The following is a 19937-nucleotide window of genomic DNA, read 5'->3' on the forward strand; positions in this document are numbered from 1 at the left end:
CTTTTGTATCTGGCACACACACACTTCAGATGAGATAAGAATCCCATTAACACCCTGTTAACAAATGCAATTATGTCAGATGTGGGCACAGTAACTGGATACAAAGCAACTTGTGTTTAAGGATGGAGGAACCGCTAAATGGTGAGCGATAGACAAGCAGGCAATAACCACCGCATATACATAGTTTGTTCTTGGTTTTGAGACTTTGTGAATCTTTTCTGTTTTGCTACAGTCTTCTTTTTTTCTCCCTCTTGTCCACAGATTTGCCTCTGTTTTCTCATGCACTGAGTGGACAGTGGGAAAGAGAGAGAGAAAGAGAGAGATAATGAGAAAGGGGCAGAGACAGGGTGAGAGAAGAGGGGGAGGGGGAGTGCTGTTGGCTGACAGTGTACTTTGAGCAAACTCATTAGTGAGCACACATCACCTGCATAAATGCATATGCCATTATCACTGCTGAGGAAATGATCATAATGATTTCACGTGACCAAACCTTTTTTAGGTTCATTCGTATGTCAACAAAGGTTTGTGAGCAGGGCCATGCCTTGAATCCATCCCCAGCACATCCTGGTGACACCTTGTGGCTCCAAAGTTGAACTTTTCCCAGCTACTCTATTCAAATCCAGGAATCTGAACCTGAACCCCACCCTCAGATTTCAGATGCACTTGGTTTGCTCATTCACACCACAGCTAAACTTTCAAATGTAAACCATTGATTTGAACAATAAACGGGGGGAGCACTCACAGGCTGTCCTGGGGGGCCCGGTCGACCCCTGGGTCCAGTCAGACCTCTGGCACCCTATGAACACAATAGAGTTATATGTCACAGAAATACAAAGAAATACTAGTGACCTGCCCCCAAAGGAAGACTACTTGGCTTTAGACACGGTGTATTTTTCAGAAATTGTATATACTCGCTTATTATTTGCTCTCTAGGCAAGGCAAGGCAAGTTTATTTGTGTAGCACAATTCGTACACAAGGTAATTCAAAGCACTTTACAGAATAAGAAAGACATTAAAATCACACAAATAAAAACATAAATAATCACAAATAATCATCATAAAATTTACATGAAAACAGAAGAGTGCAGAATAAAAACCTTTCAGTCATGTGCACAGCTAAACAGAACCGTTTTGAGCCTGGATTTAAACATTGTCAAAGTAGAGGCCTGTCTCACATCTTCAGGAAGACTGTTCCAGGTTTTAGCTGCATAAAACTTAAATGCTGATTCCCCATGTTTAGTCCTGACTCTGGGCACCAGCAGGAGGCCGGTCCCTGAAGTCCTCAAATTGCGAGATGGTTCATATGGCACTAACATGTGGGAGATATACTTTGGACCTAGGCCATGGAGAGACTTATACACAAGCAGAGCTGCTTTAAAGTCTATTCTTTGAGCTACAGGAAGCCAGTGCAGAGACCTGAGCACAGGACTTATGTGCTCGTACTTCCTGGTTCTAGTCAGGACCCGAGCAGCAGCATTCTGGATGTACTGCAGCTGTGTTAAGGCTCGTTTGGAGAGGCCAGAGAGCAGGCCGTTCCAGTAGTCTAACCTACTGGAGACAAATGCATGGATAAGTCTCTCTAAGTCTGGCTTTGACAGTATACCGTTGATTTTTGCAATGTTTTTAGGTGGTAAAAAGCTGCAGATGTTATTGATTTGATGTGGCTGTTAAAGTTCAAGTCTGAGTCCATTATTACCCCTTTCTCTATGTTTCTGTGGGCCAAAGATGATGACTTCAGTCTTGTCTGAGTTTAGCAGAATCCTTCTCTAATACTAAATAATATGAAGCATTGCACATATAACTGGGCCTATTTTGTAAAGTTTGTTTGCAGAGGTGCAAATTGCAAGTAGTTATTAAAAGAGATATACAGTTACTTACAGCATCACCTGGAGCTCCTCTTGGACCGGGTGGCCCCTCTGACCCCTGCACAAAGTCATGACTTTATACTGTGACATGGACAACATAAATCCTCCAAATAAGAAAAATGTCTGACCTTCTCCCCTAAGAGGCCAGGAGGCCCCACAGGCCCGGGTTTCCCCCTGTCTCCCTGAAATAAACACATACAATAGGAGTACATCATTTACATTTACAGCTATGACCGCTACTGCTTCTTTCACTCTCTTACCTTGTGTCCTTTGTTCCCAGGAAGACCTGGCAGTCCATCAAAGCCTCGGTCCCCCTAACACAAGAAAAAACAAGATGTCACACATTCATACTGTATGTTTGAAGATGCATGTGTCATGTGCTGTATTCACCTTTGCTCCTGGCTCTCCGATAGCCCCTCTCCCGCCGTCAGACCCCGAACGGCCCTTACAATACACATATCAGATGTTCACAGCACTATCACACAGGTTTAGCATGCTGAAAATAAAGAAGAAATGAGAGAAGCTTGTACCCTTTTTCCTGGTCGTCCGTTCTGACCTGGAATGCCTGTAAGTCCAGGAGGACCCTGTGCAAAGAACAGAACCAGGTCAGAGAAGGCTCCTGGGTCTGTGTAATGTTAAAAGCAGCGCTGCTTTGTGATGAGATATACTTACAGCTGGCCCCATCTCTCCATTGCTCCCCTTGAGCCCTGAAGGGCCTGGAGCTCCCTGCACACAAGACACACAGGTATTAGTGAAGCATCTGTAAACACGTGCAGAATTACAGTAAAGAGGAGTGCTGCTGGTACCAGTGGCCCGGGACGCCCCCTTAGTCCAAGTGGTCCTGGAGGCCCCTTCATAGCAAGCTGTGAGGAAACACAGAGGCATTAGTGAGACAGAGGAGAATCACTGAAACGTGGACAGTATGAGACTCAGTCATTAAAGAGCCGTTGCCTTGGTCTGTTGCAGAATGGCCTGGGCCTGGGCCTCCTGGGCTGACACCACAGTTCCTGTCTTTGGGTCACCACCAGACTGGAACTTCACACAAACATTAACATACACACACAGTTACACAGAAGCAAAGCTCCCTCTATGGATCACCATTTAGTAGTATTAGCATTATTATCAACAAAATAAGCACATGAAATGAAAATGAATTAATTAAATCAATGTAAACATGTCCTTTATATGTACTATATATCATATGAAATCTTCTACAAAGTGTGTGTTTGGCCATTAAGCTCATTGCACAGATATATTCCTTAGGAGCTGCATTCCTTTTTGCTAATATCCCCAAATATCTCTGCAGCCCTGGGGTGACAGGACAGGACTCACTGGTATGAGCATGATGTTTCCTGGTGGACCAGGGATCCCATCAGCTCCACTCAGACCGGGCCGACCTGGAGGGCCCTAAAGGGATAGAACTATTAGAAAGGGAATCCATCACATGCCATTCAAGAAGAACGCTCCCCTCACCAGTTCACCAGGATCTCCTCGAGGTCCCACAGGTCCAGTGACTCCAGTTGGACCAGATTCTCCCTGTCACCAAAGCCACAAATCACTGATTCACTTAAAGTCTTTAGTCTCAAAAATATTGTGTGCATACCAACCTGAGGACCCTCGGGCCCAGCAGGTCCCACAATTTGTGTCCCCTGTAAAGATTAGCAAATGTTAGATTGTGTCTATTATCTATGTTATACAGTGGTCATTCCGTAAACCAGCGTATACAGATCTGTGCTCTTATCAAAGGCATGTGTATTTACCGCTCCAAACACAGCTGGCTCTCCCTTCTCTCCTTTTTCTGGAATATTCTAAGGAGAAAATTGCAAACAGCAAACAGCAGTTAGCACCATGATCTCACAGTGACTTTTTGTGTTAAAGGACTAAATTAGTTTAAAGTGTACCTCTAGGCCCAGGATGTAAGCCTGTTCCCTCTCGGCAGGTCCATGGCGGCCTTCGTGCTCCTCCTCGTACTCATACTCATGGACTTGGTAGTAGTCTGTGGAGTTGTCGTAGTCTTCATACTCCACAATCTGTTCCAAGAAAGTACAAATAATAATAACAGTTTTTATTTATAACATACTTTTCAATCCAAGGAATCTCTGTGTACTACAGGGGACAATGAAATAATACATAGATACAATACAAACAATAGACGGGGCTTATACAGGCACCAGCATGCACCTCACTGCCTGTGTCTTACCTCATACTCAGTGATATTGGGACCCACAGTCACCGTGGAGACAGAGAGGTCATCATAGAGGTCACTATAGTCAAACTCCTCAAACTCCTCCACGACACGTTTCTTTGGCACTCGCTCCAGCTGAGGACACACAGCACAGGCTCTCATTCAAATCTCTCAAATATCTCATGTTCCAGGCTAGTTAGGACTTGAAAAAAAAGGTTTTTAATCTCAATGGGTTTTGTTCCTGGTTAAATAAAGGTTTAAAAAGTGATGCCAGAAAAGAAATATACTATATACAATACCTGTGAGGATTTGTTTTAAGGAGCCCACCATATTCACAAAACTGCATTAGAGTGCAGAGCTGATTGAAAAGGGTGACGGCTCAGTGCTGACCTGTGTGAAAGGAGGGATAGGAAGACAATTTGCCCTAGGTGCTAGTGTCCCGCAGAAGCACTCAAAGGGGCTACTCCACCTGTCAGACTAGGAATGTTTTTAACAAGCTGAATAATCCAACCTGATGCTGTGAGTTAAGGCCTCAGAATTACAAACTCGAATCCAAGAGTGACTCAGCACTATGTAAAATACATTCCTCTTTGTGTCAATGAAGCATGGTTTTTGCTCGAAGATTTCTGCTGTTGTAACATTAACAATATGACACATTCATAAAACCAGAAACCAAAGCTTTAACTTCTTTGAACTGTGATCCAGATGACATGTGTAGCTCCAGGAGTGGAAACCATTTCAAAGTTTCCCCACAGTAAGAAGTAGTGCCAAACAATCTGCACTCCAAAACAACCACATGTGCAACAATGGAACGGTCTTTAACACACATCCGATTCTGATGTGAGGGGACTGACATAGGTGGGCTGGGGCTCTAAAGAACAGCTCCATCAGAACTCACCTCCTCTGGCTCCACCAAGATGGAGTTGTAAGGCAGAGGGCGGTCACAGTCTGGGATGTAGTCCTGGCAGTAGGTCTCGGCCACTCGGGGGTCGTCCACCATCAACAGCTGCTGGATTTCTCCCTGTGACACAGACACACCTGAGCAAAGCATCATTCAAGGACAACTACATCTATGTCTCATGTATTTTTATAGACCATTCTAGTTGCCTTTAATGATACAGATGACATGTATAAATCTGTCGCTGCATCTTTATCAGACTGTTATGTCTCTTCTATTTTTCAGTGATCAAAGTGACTGAACACACTGCTTTTATTGTTTCTCAGTAGGTAATGGTCTCCAGATCTTTTGGACTGCCAGACATCTCCAGTCTGTGATGTGCTCATACAAACCACAGCATGGCTCCCCACTGCCTTGTACTTGTCCCACCTGACCAAGAGAATGCTGTTACAAAAGGTCAGAGTGAGAATGCCTGAGGCGGGACACAAAAAACAACTGAAGAAGTGTTCTGTGCACTGTTTTTTTTCCATCTGATAATATGTAAGCTGCATCTGTATTCTAAGATGCTGACAAATGTAGTACACACATGTCATCACTAGGGGGCAATAACACTGGATCCTTCCATCTTGAGCCTTTTGTCAACATTAATTGAATAAGTCAAACATAAGGAGGATCTTTCCACATACAAAGAGAATAATGTGCAAATACCACTGTATTATAAGACATATATGTGCAAATAGTCACGCGAATCTCTGCTCAGTCTACCATCTCTTCTCATTCGATTCTTTATTATAAAGTTCTATGGCCTATTAGGATGCTTTCTATGCCATGTTATAAAGAACTGTAAAAAGTAAAAACTTAGAATACTTTCATTTCAAATTAATTTATCAGCCACACTGGTGATTAGCTTGTGGATATAGCTGCCCTAGGCAGACTGACGGAAGTCATTTTGTACCAAACCCAAGGACACAGACATGTATGTATTTGTCGCACCTCAAAGACAGCTTCGTCCAGCAGGCGTGTCCCAAACACACTGACCCCCTCAGTGCTGACATGGGGGTCAGGGCCTCGCAGCAGCTCCAGAGTCTCAACTTTGACACAGTCCAGGTACAAAGTCACCGACTGGCCCTCCACGCTGTAGGCCACTCTGTGCCACCTGACCAGAGAACAAGCACACAGACAATGCACGTTATCTGTCCTCTCTGCCTCTGATTGAGAATCACAGTATGTGTGTGTGTGTGTGGGGAGGGGGTTACACATAAGTTAATAAATATAATAAGTTTATATATTTTGTACAAGCCATCCCGTCTAGAAATGATTGTGAAGGCATTGATTGTGAACAAGGAAGCAGCTTTTATTTATTTTTTCCTTAAAGGTCTTCCTGACACTGGAGTGGGTTCAAGTAAGTTTTACTTCTTTCCACTCCATCTTGAACATCAATGTAATTTGTATATGAACTCAACCTGTACAGATAGTATTCATCTCTTTGCAACTTTCTGTTTGTTCTGCTCATGATATAGCTTGAAATAAAGATTATACTACCAAGGTGCCCAATGCCCACCACCATGACTTTTAATACCCCTTTCTGATTACAATAATGTATTTAATAAGAATATTGAATTTTAATGCTCCCAATCCCTTGCGCCCTTCACATGTACACTGTGTGTGAGTGTAGTTACCCACTTTCCATCAGCCAGACTGACTTTCCTGAAGATGGGATACATGTCTGGGCTAGGCTGGCCGTTATGGTCTTCATATAGAAAGACAGGAGAGCGGGCCAGCTCCACACCTAGCTGCTGTGTGCCCTGCAAAACACAGCACTCTTTTAGCTTATCACACTTGAAGTTTCTATTGAAAAACTTTTAAAATGTTACATTCAACATTTGACGCAGCATCTCAAGTTAATATACCTGAGGGTCATAGAGGGAGAAGAGGAAAACCTGAGAGCCCTTGACCGGTCGCACTGTAGTCATCACTGAGAAGTCCACTGGGAACCTGGAATCTGGACAGGAAACACAGGTTCAGTGGTTTGATCAACCAATCCCTTGTATTTTTATAGCACGTCTAAAAACAACCATGGTTGCCTTTCACATGTTAGTATCACAAAAAATACACTGAGCAATAAAATTGCAGCAAGACCGTGCAGCAAGGTTCAAATACAGACTGTGGTTAACAGTCTGTATTTGTGTTAAACCACAATTTTTGAATAAAAACAGGATGACAGTGGCTACATGAATCTGGTCCGAAAGAAGAGTTAGTGTGCGTTATTTTCACTTTTTAAACTACTTTTTGACACCTCAATTTATGGTATCTTTATAAATCTCATGTTTTTGTATAATAAAACACCAGCAGAGTGCAAGGACTTCAGCTGGTAAATATCAAGATGAAATAGCTGCTCACACAGAAAGATGATTGTATGTGGTGAAGGCAATTTGAGTACTCCAAAAACAACCAGAATTATCAAGTCTGATGGAGGTACATGGACTTCTGATTACCACTAGATGACGTTTAAATGTAGGACACAAGTGTTATGGTACAGAACCTGTACACAGTAATCAACCATGTGCCACACTTCAGTTGTTGATGAGGAAAAAACATTCTAACACTTCATGTACACGTTTTCTGGTGGGGGTTCACAAGCACAGTATATAATTAAATGATAACCTGCCCGGCAAGATGAATTTGTGAGTTCACAAACTCCTGAGAATCACAGCACAGGATTGTGGTGTGGGCAGAACCAAAGCTGAAGCATCCAAAAGAGCCAAAACAAATATAGCAATGTGGATGAACGTGCTTCAGCTCTTTTAAGGGAAATATGCACTATTTTGTTTATGAACAACATGCCGAGGGAAGCACTTCATGCATTTGTGGAGGGAAAGAAGTTTTTCTCTCTCTTGTTCCACTGTTGTGACGCTTTGACCAATTAACATTAGTAAGGAGACATCACATAGGTTTTATGCTATACCATGGAAGATTTGAAAAAACAAACAAACAAAAAAAAACAATAATACCTCTGAGGAAAATAGAAAACCTACCTGGTACACCTTTAGATGATAAAAAAGCACATCATAGTCCCTTTACAAACTATGCGGGGTCTCACCAGGGAAGAGCTGCTTAGTGGGAGCACTGAGCTGGATCTTCTTGTCAATCTTATAGGACAGGTCAGTCACATCTTGGTCTGAGCGGCTGGTGCACAGGCCGGCCTCCAGGGACACGCCCTCCATATCCTCTGAGAGCTCCAGCACCTTGAGCACATCCACCAGGTTCACTGCACACAACAACAAAGAGAAGAGTTAGGCTTTCCTTTGCCTCTCTCAATGCAACTTAGCAGCAAGACATTTAAAATACAAAACATGTTCTGACAAAAAAGTGTTTACTAATCAGGATGAGGGGGGAGTTTGCTTGTTATTTCTTAATAAAAGTAGACTGGATTAGGACAGAGGGCATCTTGATTGGTCAGAGATTCATAGAGTAGAGGAGAATATTTGAAGAAGGCAGACAGGTATTACAAAGCATTTTGTGCTAAATGACTAGAACTGAACAAACTCATGTAATAATATCAAATGACACAATAGACAGACTTGATTGCTCAAGTCTAAACACTCAACCAAACCAAAAATATACATATATATCTTAGGGAATTAAATGTACTTAAAAATGTACATTCTTACTATGAGTGGGGTCACCCCTCTACAAATCTGACCAGTTGCCTGATTACCTCAATGTTATGATGTGAAATCCTCCATGAAAAGCAATAACATCAAGGAGGCAAGGACTAGAAAAGTTACATACACCACCTTTAAATGGGCCTACTACAATAATGTATTGAACGCAAATATTTCTTATAGTCAACAACAAGAAATAGAACAGAACAGAAACCTGCAAATCAGCATGAAAAGAAGCAACCAAAGGGAGCTATTTAGAAACAATACTCAATGTGAAACAATGTGTTTCAAGAAAACGCAAAATTCAAACATCAAAATGTATGTGTGCTAATAACAGCAGTGGTAGCATTACAAAAGGTTGGATCTGTTGAAAGTATTCAAACAAGATTAGTAATGCCAAGCTTGGCACAGACAAGTTTGTATCTCTCAGTGTAAAAATACCTCTGCTGCTGACTGTCATTATCTGCTATTCACACACAAGTTTGGACTAAACATCAGGACTGACATACTCACACCATTCCTTTGGTACTGCATGTAAAACATGTGCTAATACATTCTGTATAGGCTTTTGCATTTGAATCTGTCCCTCATGCAAATAGACTCTATGTATCAACTAAAGGCTGAGGATGTACGTTTGTGTGACACTTAAAAACACTGCAATTTGAATGGTTACAAAAAGAAAATTACAAATGTTGCAGTCCTCTTCATAAGGTCATTTTATGTATAAAAGCTGATAACCCTGTAAACATCTACAAACATGTTCTGAAATGCAAAGCACATCCAATCATTTCAAACAGTCAGTGTTCAGCTTGGGTCTTTTCAGTTGGGAGGTCTATAGCCAATCCTGTCTTGGAATATTTAAAAGTTAAAAGGCACATGTCTCACTGGTTTATGTTTGTGAAATAAAGACTCAAAGCCACATTTATTTATTTGTGTTTGTTTTTATAAGAAATAAATTTGCACTGGACAAAATCGTGAATATTTTTGCCATATCACCCAGACCTACTTCTGTTTTTTTCAGTTAACTGAAAAAATACTAGTCTAATGTATTTGAAATTTTGTTTTGTTCAGCCTTTCTATTTAAATTATGAAAACCTGTGTGTGGATGTAACATGGGTAACAAGAAGAGAGAATTAAGAAATGTGAGCTGGTAGGACGCAGGAGAGCAAGCCTGTACTGGTGTGGCTCCTCTTTACACCAGTGTTGAAGTCTTACGTAAAGGTTGCATCTGCCTGTCTGCACACAGCTGGCACTACTTCTGCACAGGTCTAGCCCTATGGACAACCCTCTGACAGTTACAGTAAACTACTACTACTACTACTACTACTACTACTACTACTACTACTACTACTACTAACTATCAGAGGTGTGTAGCGTTCAGTTGCATTTATTCAGTTACATTTACTTGAGTAACTTTTTAATTGAAATTGTAAATTGTTTTCAGAGTACTTTTCTAGCAGCATACTTTTACTTGTGTATTTTTATGGGAGTAACAGTACTATTACTTGAATAAAAGCTGTGGTTCCTCTTCCCACTGTGATTAAGTCTACAAGCGACAAACGTTTTATGTTCACAATATGACATGATTTGAACAGATATGATTTAGGTTGTCTCATTTCTCCTTTTAATATTTTGTCCTTCAAATTACATTCACGTCAAATTATAAATCAGATGTTACATCCTGACACTTCCTCTTTCAGTTAGAGTTTAGAGTTTAAGTATTATTATTTTTTCAAATACTTTTTTTTTTCTCCTACAGTTTCTAAAACCACTTCATTGTACTTCTACTCGAGTAATATTATTTTGAAGTAACATTACTCTTATGTGAGTACAATTTTGTCTAAAAAGTTACATACTATGGCTTTAAACAACTATTTCCAACATCAGTTTTCCAGGAATTTTAAATATTACTTTCACCTGTCAGATTACAGTTGTACTTTTGGTCAAAATATAGGAGAATGTAGAAGATTCAATTAGGGTCAGGTGACTGTTTTCGTGCTGTTTTTGTTTTATAAACTTGAAATAACATTAACTTTTCATATCCTGGTGAATTGTTACTCTGTTACCCTAACTTCCCAATAATAATCTGATAATCCCAATAATTCGATAATAATATTTGTTTTGGTATGGGTTTACATGCCCAAATCAAATCTGATCAGGATGACTCAAGCATGTGTGAATGAAACAAAAAACAACTCCAGGTATGTTTTTGATGAGGTAACAACATTGTAACATGGTTTAAAGCTCATGTTTCGCATAATTGTCTTTGTCAAAACTTGCACAGTTGTGAACAATCAGAATAAAATCAGATTAGTCACATAATTTAATTATTTACATGACATCTCCAGAAATTAGATAAGGATCAGATTTTATATGTGAATGTAAACATAGCCACTGGCAATTAGCTTCCTATAACAGCCTTGCCCATAGTAGCAAAACTGCATATATCTGCTCTTCATCTTATCTTAGAGATGAATGTGCAGATGTCAAGTTGGTATGAGTCAGACTTTTGGCTCAGAGAGGAAAAGTCACGTTTTCAGGATCTCCAGTCTTATCTAGAAATCATCCTGGACAGTTCCAGGACAGGAGTGACAGATGAGCTACTATTGGCTTCGACACGAGACCCAAACATTAGCACAACATTAGAGCAAGACCTACTTATTCATCCATGACATCTGACTGGTGGATTCAAAAATATCAGAAGAACAGTCTATTAACAGTAAAGGATACATATTTCTTGAATATTTTATACAAATAAATATAGATAACAATGAAAGCAAGACTTTACATCAAACTGTATTTTTTCCACTGTGGTATGGCAAAAGAAAAAATCAATTTGGTCAACTGGACAAAGGTTTTTAACTCCCCTCTCAAACCATTATTATTATTTTATTTTTTATTTTTTTCGAAGATCTGTACCTCACTATCTTCAAATGAGTGGTTATGTACAGCAGATTGGGGTCGAAACGTCTTCACTCTAAAACTTATGTCCAGTTGCAAAAAAGAATGTTTCTGTTGCTCTAGATCATACCTGGATGAGATTAGACACAGACAATGTACTACTCAAATTAGCATGTGCACCAGGAAAACAGGATAACCTACTCTGATTTAAAGGAACCGTATGTAAGACTTTGATTTTAAATTTCATAAACCAAACCAATATGAGGTTGACATGTTCAAATCAAATATAGCTCTTAAAAATAACAAATATAATGCTGATTAATTCCTAATTGCAAAACAGGGGGCATGATGGCCAAGTTGTTCATGTTATAATTTGGTATTTTGGTTCTCAAGACAATTACCGGTATCCAAATAGAAAGCAGAATGAGCTTCAGATGAGTCTCTCATTTGGGTTGCCAGTTTCAGTGCTGAAATCTAGTTAGTTTAAACCTAAAAGAACTCTCTATAAACAGAATCCTCACTACTAAACTACTACTACTACTACTAAACTCCAGCACCTGCAGCCCATTAGACAGATGCTGCAGTATATGCTGTCCTGAGAATGAGAAAAACTTGTGTCCTCTATCTGCAGGTTAAGGCACTGGCATAGGTTCATTTGTGAATGTAGTACTATTTTTAAACAGTAAATTGAGCAGGAAATTTAAACAGGATTTTATCATGATATGAATCTCCCAAATCGCATAAGCACAAATGGGGGTGCACTGTCTCTCCAACCGCAGAACAAAGCCTTTGAATAGACAATAACCACTCATTGTTCCTTATCAGCACAGTTCTGGAGATTTGAGCACTGCATAACTGTCTTAAGTTCATGCACTCTGTCATGTACATGCACTCACAGGCACAGTGTGTCAGAGCCAGGACAGAGGCAGAGTGCTTCCACTATCTAACCATCTAAATATCTAACCTAAAAGGCTTGGATTAGGATAAACTAAAAATACTTCAGGAAACATAAATCTGAGTCCCGCCCAACACACAGGTGCTCTCTCTGCTGAAGTCATCACACACTGAAACAGTCAAAAGAGAAATTAAAAACATATGTGAAAACCATTCATAACAAAGGACTTTTAGTTGTGTTTAAGTATTTTATATCAAAATAACAGTAACACAAATGTCTAGAATTGTCACAATACAACTCAATTTAGATACTAAAGGACAGACTTGATACTTGAAAGCAATTTTGATCCCCATATGATCATTTTAAAAGCCCCAAAATAATAACATCTGTTTATTATACCATGTGGTCTCACACTAGTACTGATAGATTTTGTTTCAGTATCAGTACTTGCTTTAATTAGTATCTAATTTTTATACTAGTTTTACTATTGATTAGTATATGATTTCCGATATCTTTGACAACCCTATTACATACAACCTCAAATGTTATCAAGAATGCATGAAAACAATAGGAATGTGTAGAAAAAGCATTACATGATTACGAAAGTTTTAATGGACTCACCTAGGACTGAATCTTGTCAACAATGAAAGTACTGCACTTCAGTCAACAACAACCTCTAATCAACACTAAAAGAAAACAGGAATATTATCACTTGAATTTAATAAATCAAAACTTCAATAAAGTGAGTAACCAAAACGCACCACCAACATAACTATGGATGACTGTTATAATGAAACTGAAACACCTGTCTTATAATAAGTCCTTCATAAGGATAGTTAACACTCTCTCTGCTCCCCTCTTGTTTCAGCTATGGGCCACCACACCTCCCCCATCCCATCTCTACAGCAGCAGAACCATTAGCCTCCTCAGCCTCTCCTCTCCCTCTTCACCACCACCAGTGTCAAAGTAAAATATTTTCAATAACAAATACACAATTTTCTCCCTCCCATCACTGACATGGATACTTGCTGGGAGTCTGTACCAACATTTATTAATTAACGCAATTATTGTAGAGAGGAACAGTCACAGAAGGCCTAAATATTTCAACATATAAATGATACATTTAATATTATAAATATTATTGAATATATCAATAAAATCATAACCATAAGGCTATATTTCTATCAAACATTAAATAAATAAGAAGGAGAAATGTCCTAAGTACAGAAAACTACAGCTTTCAATCAGATTTGGTGTTATTTTGAGGGTTACATGTTCAAAAATGCTCATTCATCTGCTTGGCCTGCAGACAGCGTGCAGAGGGCCCTGGTGTTGGAACTGACCAATCAGAATCTCCCAGCTGGTGCCTCACTGTTTTGCTTGTATTAAAAGTTTATTGATGGCTACCTTGATCTGCATTTCACTTTTGGAAAACTTTAAGAAAAAGGAATAATGAGAAGATGCTTTTGTTTATATTTTTCATTTGGACTAGTAATGGGATTTATTTTCAAAGAGGAGCTGTCTGTGTTTGCTATGTAAATTCTGACACATTCAAAAGTGCACCTAAAAACAACAGTACTACCAACAAAGGATTTACTGTCACTCCGACCTCATGGAGAACAGAATGAATGAACTGTTGAACTACTCATCTGTGCAGACAACAGCAGTGAGTGTGACATAGTAACAGTGTGGTGCACCTTATAAATGAAATCTATGAGCAGTCACTAGGATTACAGCTAATGAGAAAACATAAAGGAAAATCATGTGTCATTAAAACTGTGTTCAGTTGTTGATGTCTGAGCTCATTCTGATTCTGTGGGTGGGATCATGTGGTTGTTTCAATCAGCAGATTATTTGTGGGGAAGTGTGTGGAGACTAGCGGCGCGTCGTGGCTCTCATGTTTTTATGCATATACTAAGCATTAAGACTTGTGGGCAATATCATCAGTGGTTATCATCATCAATATCATCAGTGATAGTGGATATTCCGCATGGATCATGTTCCAAGTGCATTGGTCTCTGCATCTTGTGGTTGTGACTTTACTGATAGCTGTATTTGTAAATATTAGTGTCTGAAGGTCAAGAGGGCACGGTTTGCCACTGAATTATTGTAAAGCCAGAAATTTTGCTTGTGTCTGATATATAGTTATAATCTATGACACACGCTATTCATTACGTTATATTTAGGACATTTTAAATCTAAATTTTGATCTAAAATAAGTTTAAAAAAGTAACAAGTCTGTGACATCTCCATAAATCACAACAAAGAGCCACACAGCTGTCGGCCTCATTTGTGCCAAAATGGCTACGCGATGTTGCCGGATGCTACATGTATAAATAAAATTAAATTGGAGAACATGATTAAAACCTCTAAAAAGTCAATTTTGCATAATAGACCCACTAAACCACACACCTCTATAGACTTGTTCTGAAACGTTCTCAAATGGTAAAGCCCGAGGACGTGTTTAAAATTTGTACTTTTTTGTGCCTTCAGGTTTATCTTTGCTTGCATTATAGCCTCATAGGCAGAAAAAACCCTGAATGGATTCAATGCAATAACATCACTTTTGTGTTTTTAGTAACAAAGGTTTCAAAGGCAGACATCTGGACTAGGTTTTTAGTTGAGGATGTTTTATCTCTCATCCTGTGGTTTTGTCAATTCAGAATAGACAAGACCTTTTGCATGATGACACAAGCTAGTGGGCACTTAAGTAAAACACACAATGTGTTATGGACACCAGATGTGTGTCTGTGTATGTGTGAGAGCTAGGTGTTGTTTGTGTGACTGTACATGTGTGTTTGTGATTAATCTGTCATTATCCCAGAAATGGTAAAGAATGCAATAAAATAACATGCCTTTTGCAGAAACAAGAACTAATGTTTAACAGAACTTCACCCAAACACAGCGAGACATCACAGCATTGGCAGCTCTTCTTTACAACACCATTGCCTCGGGTGAAAGCCTCAGGAAGTTGCCATGACACTGTTTTTGTGACCCATCTCCACACCACAATCTTACACAGTCCTAGAGAGTCAGACTGGACTTGAGGCGAAGAAAGACAAGCGGGTAAATGGCCCATATGTTTCTGTTCTGTCTCCTTCAGCTGGCTCTCATCAAAGCTCCATACTGAATATCTCACAAAAAGCACATGAGCATACCTACTCAGAGTGACAGAGATGGTAAAGGAGATATGCAAACACACGAATGCAATAGGAATCCACGGCAGGGCGTTCAAATATCAGCTCAATTTAAAACGCCACGTTTCAGTCCAAATCGTGTCTTTTCTTGAGCAGTATGAACATCTGTGCTCCTTCTAAATACATCAAAGGCTAGATCAATATTTGTCAATGACAGGCCTCAAATGATTCTTGGACAGCTGCACGTTGCTGTAGATGGATATGTGTTGTTCTTGGATTTTGTGTCATATAGACACTTTGAAGCTGAACCTGCTGAAAAAAACAAAAACATTTAACTGTGCTGCTGGAGACAAGGCTTTTAAGCTGAACTGTTATCAACAGAATGTAGTCTAGAGTCACTGCCCATAAAGTACTACAGGACCAAGATCTTTAGGTCTCTCTTTTGGACAATGTAAATGTCAAGTATTAAATGTCACAATTAATAGAAAAACTGCTTTCAAGTTTTTCCACCACAGTTCTTCTCAAACAGCCATGTTTGTGTCTTGTCTCTGGGCAAGTGTCTTGCCTAGAGACATTTGCTTCACATGCCATCATTTCATTCCAAAGTGCTGTAAGGATCTCAGCAAATGAGGTCAGTCATCATAAAATAATCACTGTTTGTGAAGTTCATAAATTTAAGACCACATTTAAAGTCACAAACTACCCCTTTGTGTCCAGAATTTCGATCTACTCTAGGCATTTACTAGACAGATTTTTTTAGAGGGCCATGACCTTTTGAGCCAAGGGCACGCACTTCCACCACAGTTTGGGGTTGCACAAAATATCCCCAACACTAGATCTGTTTCAATAATATTAACATAACAACAACTGCTACACTGGAATTTTTGTGAAAAATAAAATATAAAAGAAAATTGCCAATCCAGTACTGACCCCACAGTATTAAACTAGGACTAGTATCAACTGGGTCTGAACCCGAACAAACCCAAAAAGACTATATACAGGTCCAAGGCAGCATTAAACAGACTAAACCAGCAACAAACCAGGACTAAACTAGTACTAACTGAGAGCAAAACCAGGTCTAAACCAGGACTAACTAATCCAGTAAACAAAAGAACATTTTTGAATATTTGGAAGGCAGCAAGTTGCATAGACCTGATCTGGTATGTTGGCACCCCACATTCATTCACAATGGAAAACACATTTTTACAGCCAAATACAGGACATTTACATATTGTAAAATAAAGGACTCTCCTCCTTTGGATTTTTCTGCCCCCTTTTACTTCTCTTTATTAAAAAAGCAAATTGTAGTTGCAGTAATACAACAGTTAAGCTGTTCATCCTCAGAATCAGAATAAGTTTTATTGCCTAGGAATAGGTACTTGCTTCAGCATCACAGTGCAACATAAAACAAATGTTCTAGTCGGGGGTACAAGAAGTACTCAAGTTTTTACAGGTACAAAGGTAAAAAGTGACCCAAGTAAAAGTATCACACAAAAAAATCTACTTAAGTATATACCGTATTTTCCGGACTATACGTCCGTAGTATAAGTCTCACCATGGAAAAAATGCGTAATAATGAAGAAAAAAAAACAAAAAAACATTTATAAGTTGCACTGGGCTATAAGTCACATTTTTTGGGGGAATTTATTTTTACAAAATCCAAGACCAAGAACAGACATTTTATCTTCAAAGGCAAGTTATAATAATAACAATAAAATAGAGAACAATAGGCTGAATAGCAGTACAGCACGCTAACGTAACACATAGACAGCAAACTGAACATGTGTCTGGTATGTTAGCATAAGATATCAACAGTTAATCAGATAACTACAATAACATAACATATGCAGCTTGTCCACAAACACGAGAGACACGAGAGTTCTTTTCGCTCATGTTTACTGTGGTCTTACTTCTTCATCACAGCTCACACCATAGAATTAGCAAACACAAAATATAGCATAAGCTCTGGCTCATATTACATATACAGTTGTCCCTCACTATATTGTTCACCTTTCACCGTCTCGCTGTTTCACGGATTCTTTTTGTGCAATTTTGCATGCTTTTTTTACAGTGTATGAATGCACATTGTGCTCTGCGTCCTGATTGGCTAAAGGACTGTAGACCATTGTCAGTCAGTCTCCTCCGTGCCGTGTCACCTGTACAGTACAGAATGTGTTCAGACAAATGAATGTCCGATCGACACCACAGAGGGACAGCGCCAGGACAAAGAGGCACAGTCAGAGGAACTGTGAAATACACATGAGTCACTATTAATTAATTAAACAAGAGAAGAATGTGAGAAAATGCTAATGCCTGTCTGAGAAAAGTCTACTTCGCGGATTTCGCCTACTGCAGTTTATTTTTAGAATGTAACCCCTGCAATAAATGAGGGACCACTGTACACACAAAATTGCATATGAACGCATGGAAAATACACATACCACTTTGGCCTGCTAGTAAACAAACCGTGAACCAAACACTTTATATTTTACTTCCCAATTGTTTCTTGAATAGTGCTTTGGTAAGACTTCACATAAAAGCAACAAAAGCTGAACCGGAAAACAGGGAGTAGTTTTTGCGACCTTAAACTAAACTTATGATAAACTTAACATTTACAATATTGTTCCAAATGAAAAATGATCACCTTTATGGTCTTATAAATGAAGGGGAAATAAATAAGGGGAAATTAAATATGAAAAGTTTAAAAGAAAACAAGTTAAGTAAATTTTCTTACAGGTATTACAAACACTCCAGTGCCATCTATTGGTCAAACTAGTGACCTGTAACACATATAACTGACCGTTACATAACACATATTTATTCAGCTACATGAAGCATGGACAGTAAACTGAATACATGTCTGGTATGTTAACGTTAGATATTAATAGTTAATCAGATAACTAAAGCATAAAAAACAAGCTAACAGGTTTACTCTCGATCTCACTCCAAATCACTAAATCCATTGAATTCTTCATCCTCGGTGTCGCTTCTGAACAACACCGCCTGCTCCGGAAGTAAATGAAGTGCCGCTTCCATGTGGCTGTCACACTGGTGCATAAGCCTAGAGTGCCCTCGCACGGTTGTCAGTGTGACAATAGCAAAGATGTGAAATGATGACTTATAGTCCGTAAAATAAATATAGAGTACCCATTTAAAAGTGTAATTTAAGAGTAAAAAGTAAAAGTATTTCACACAAGTATTGTAACTTTAAGTGTTAAATGTTGTGATATTAATTCAAAATGATACAGAGTTTGGTCAACAATGCAAATCCATTTCTCAATTTTTTGTCTGTGTCAGAATGTTACCACGAACATGGTGAAAATAGCCCCTAAAAATCATATGAAAAGTACTTTATACTTTTCAGTCCAGTTCAAAAATGTAATGGAGTAGAAAGTACAGATACTGCTCTCAAATGTACTGAAGTAAAAGTAAAAAGTATACACTGTAAATTGTACTTAAGAAAACTACACATACCTAAAAATTATACTTGTGTACAGTACTTTACTACTTTTACTTAGTTACATTCCACCACTGGTCCTAGGACAGCACCTGATGGTTTCCCAGTTTTTTTCCACACCCATCGACCCAGTGAAGCACTCTCATCTTGTACTCTGTCATTTGCATCGCTTTGTATAGGGCAAAATATGTCATTCACTGTGAGAAGTCTTAAATGAGGCTATTTGTGAGGAAACAATTACCGGTATGTGTCAAACAGCGTAGGCACCAAAACATGCACTAAAATTACCTACACGCCAACCAAAATAATTATTTCCAGTGAGCAGTGTAAATACCACACTAAGTAATCTTTTGTAACACGCTAGATTTCTCTGAAAAACACTCACTCACAACTGCAGCAAGCTCATATGTGTACCCAGTGACAATGTAAATTACAAGGAAACTTGCCACAAATCACTACAAACCTTTTCTAAAGACATGTTTTAGGCCAGTTACTGCAAATGAACAGCTTGGAAAGGAGCAACATGCCTGCTATATTTCTAACCTGGAAAGAGTTTTTCAGAACAATGGAGAACAATGGAAATTTATTTATGCCAAAGTTCCAGTTTCTCCTTGTAATTATACAGCTAGAAAACATGGTTAAGTAGCTAGAAATAAAATAGGTAAACATCCGGTATAAAACTTATGAAGACTAATGAGCCATAAATATTAATGAAATCCAATGTAGGCCAAGCAGTCCTCTGGCTCCCTTCCAGCCAGTGATATCACTCCACGTGTTTCCCATCCGTATTCAGACTCAACACAGCACTGTGGCCCTTGTTGTTTAGGCTTTATAGGGATGTTTCTGAGCTGAGCAGAAGCCACACTTTTATTGGCCACTGTCATTCTGAGATGTATGTTTGTAGGTCTTGATTGGTTTTAACCACAAATGTAAA

At 39.1% G+C, this 19937-nt stretch overlaps 1 protein-coding gene across 1 annotated transcript in view; it reads right to left on the bottom strand.

Moving 5' to 3' along the window:
• Positions 1–19937, bottom strand: part of LOC117369946 (collagen alpha-1(XI) chain-like) — a 39952-nt gene that overhangs the window by 16012 nt on the left and 4003 nt on the right. The window contains exons 2-21 of the mRNA XM_055221587.1: positions 8049–8216; positions 6859–6950; positions 6632–6753; positions 5942–6104; positions 4949–5071; positions 4066–4185; positions 3767–3895; positions 3626–3673; positions 3473–3514; positions 3339–3401; positions 3198–3272; positions 2817–2900; positions 2672–2728; positions 2538–2591; positions 2396–2449; positions 2256–2309; positions 2126–2179; positions 1994–2047; positions 1879–1923; positions 743–796 (exon numbers count right to left, since the gene is read on the bottom strand). Coding sequence (XP_055077562.1) covers positions 743–796; positions 1879–1923; positions 1994–2047; positions 2126–2179; positions 2256–2309; positions 2396–2449; positions 2538–2591; positions 2672–2728; positions 2817–2900; positions 3198–3272; positions 3339–3401; positions 3473–3514; positions 3626–3673; positions 3767–3895; positions 4066–4185; positions 4949–5071; positions 5942–6104; positions 6632–6753; positions 6859–6950; positions 8049–8216 — 1655 coding nt within the window. The remainder of the gene's footprint in view (positions 1–742; positions 797–1878; positions 1924–1993; positions 2048–2125; positions 2180–2255; positions 2310–2395; positions 2450–2537; positions 2592–2671; positions 2729–2816; positions 2901–3197; positions 3273–3338; positions 3402–3472; positions 3515–3625; positions 3674–3766; positions 3896–4065; positions 4186–4948; positions 5072–5941; positions 6105–6631; positions 6754–6858; positions 6951–8048; positions 8217–19937) is intronic.

Source organism: Periophthalmus magnuspinnatus, chromosome 1 (genome assembly GCF_009829125.3).
Source record: "Periophthalmus magnuspinnatus isolate fPerMag1 chromosome 1, fPerMag1.2.pri, whole genome shotgun sequence".
Lineage (NCBI taxonomy): Eukaryota > Metazoa > Chordata > Actinopteri > Gobiiformes > Gobiidae > Periophthalmus > Periophthalmus magnuspinnatus.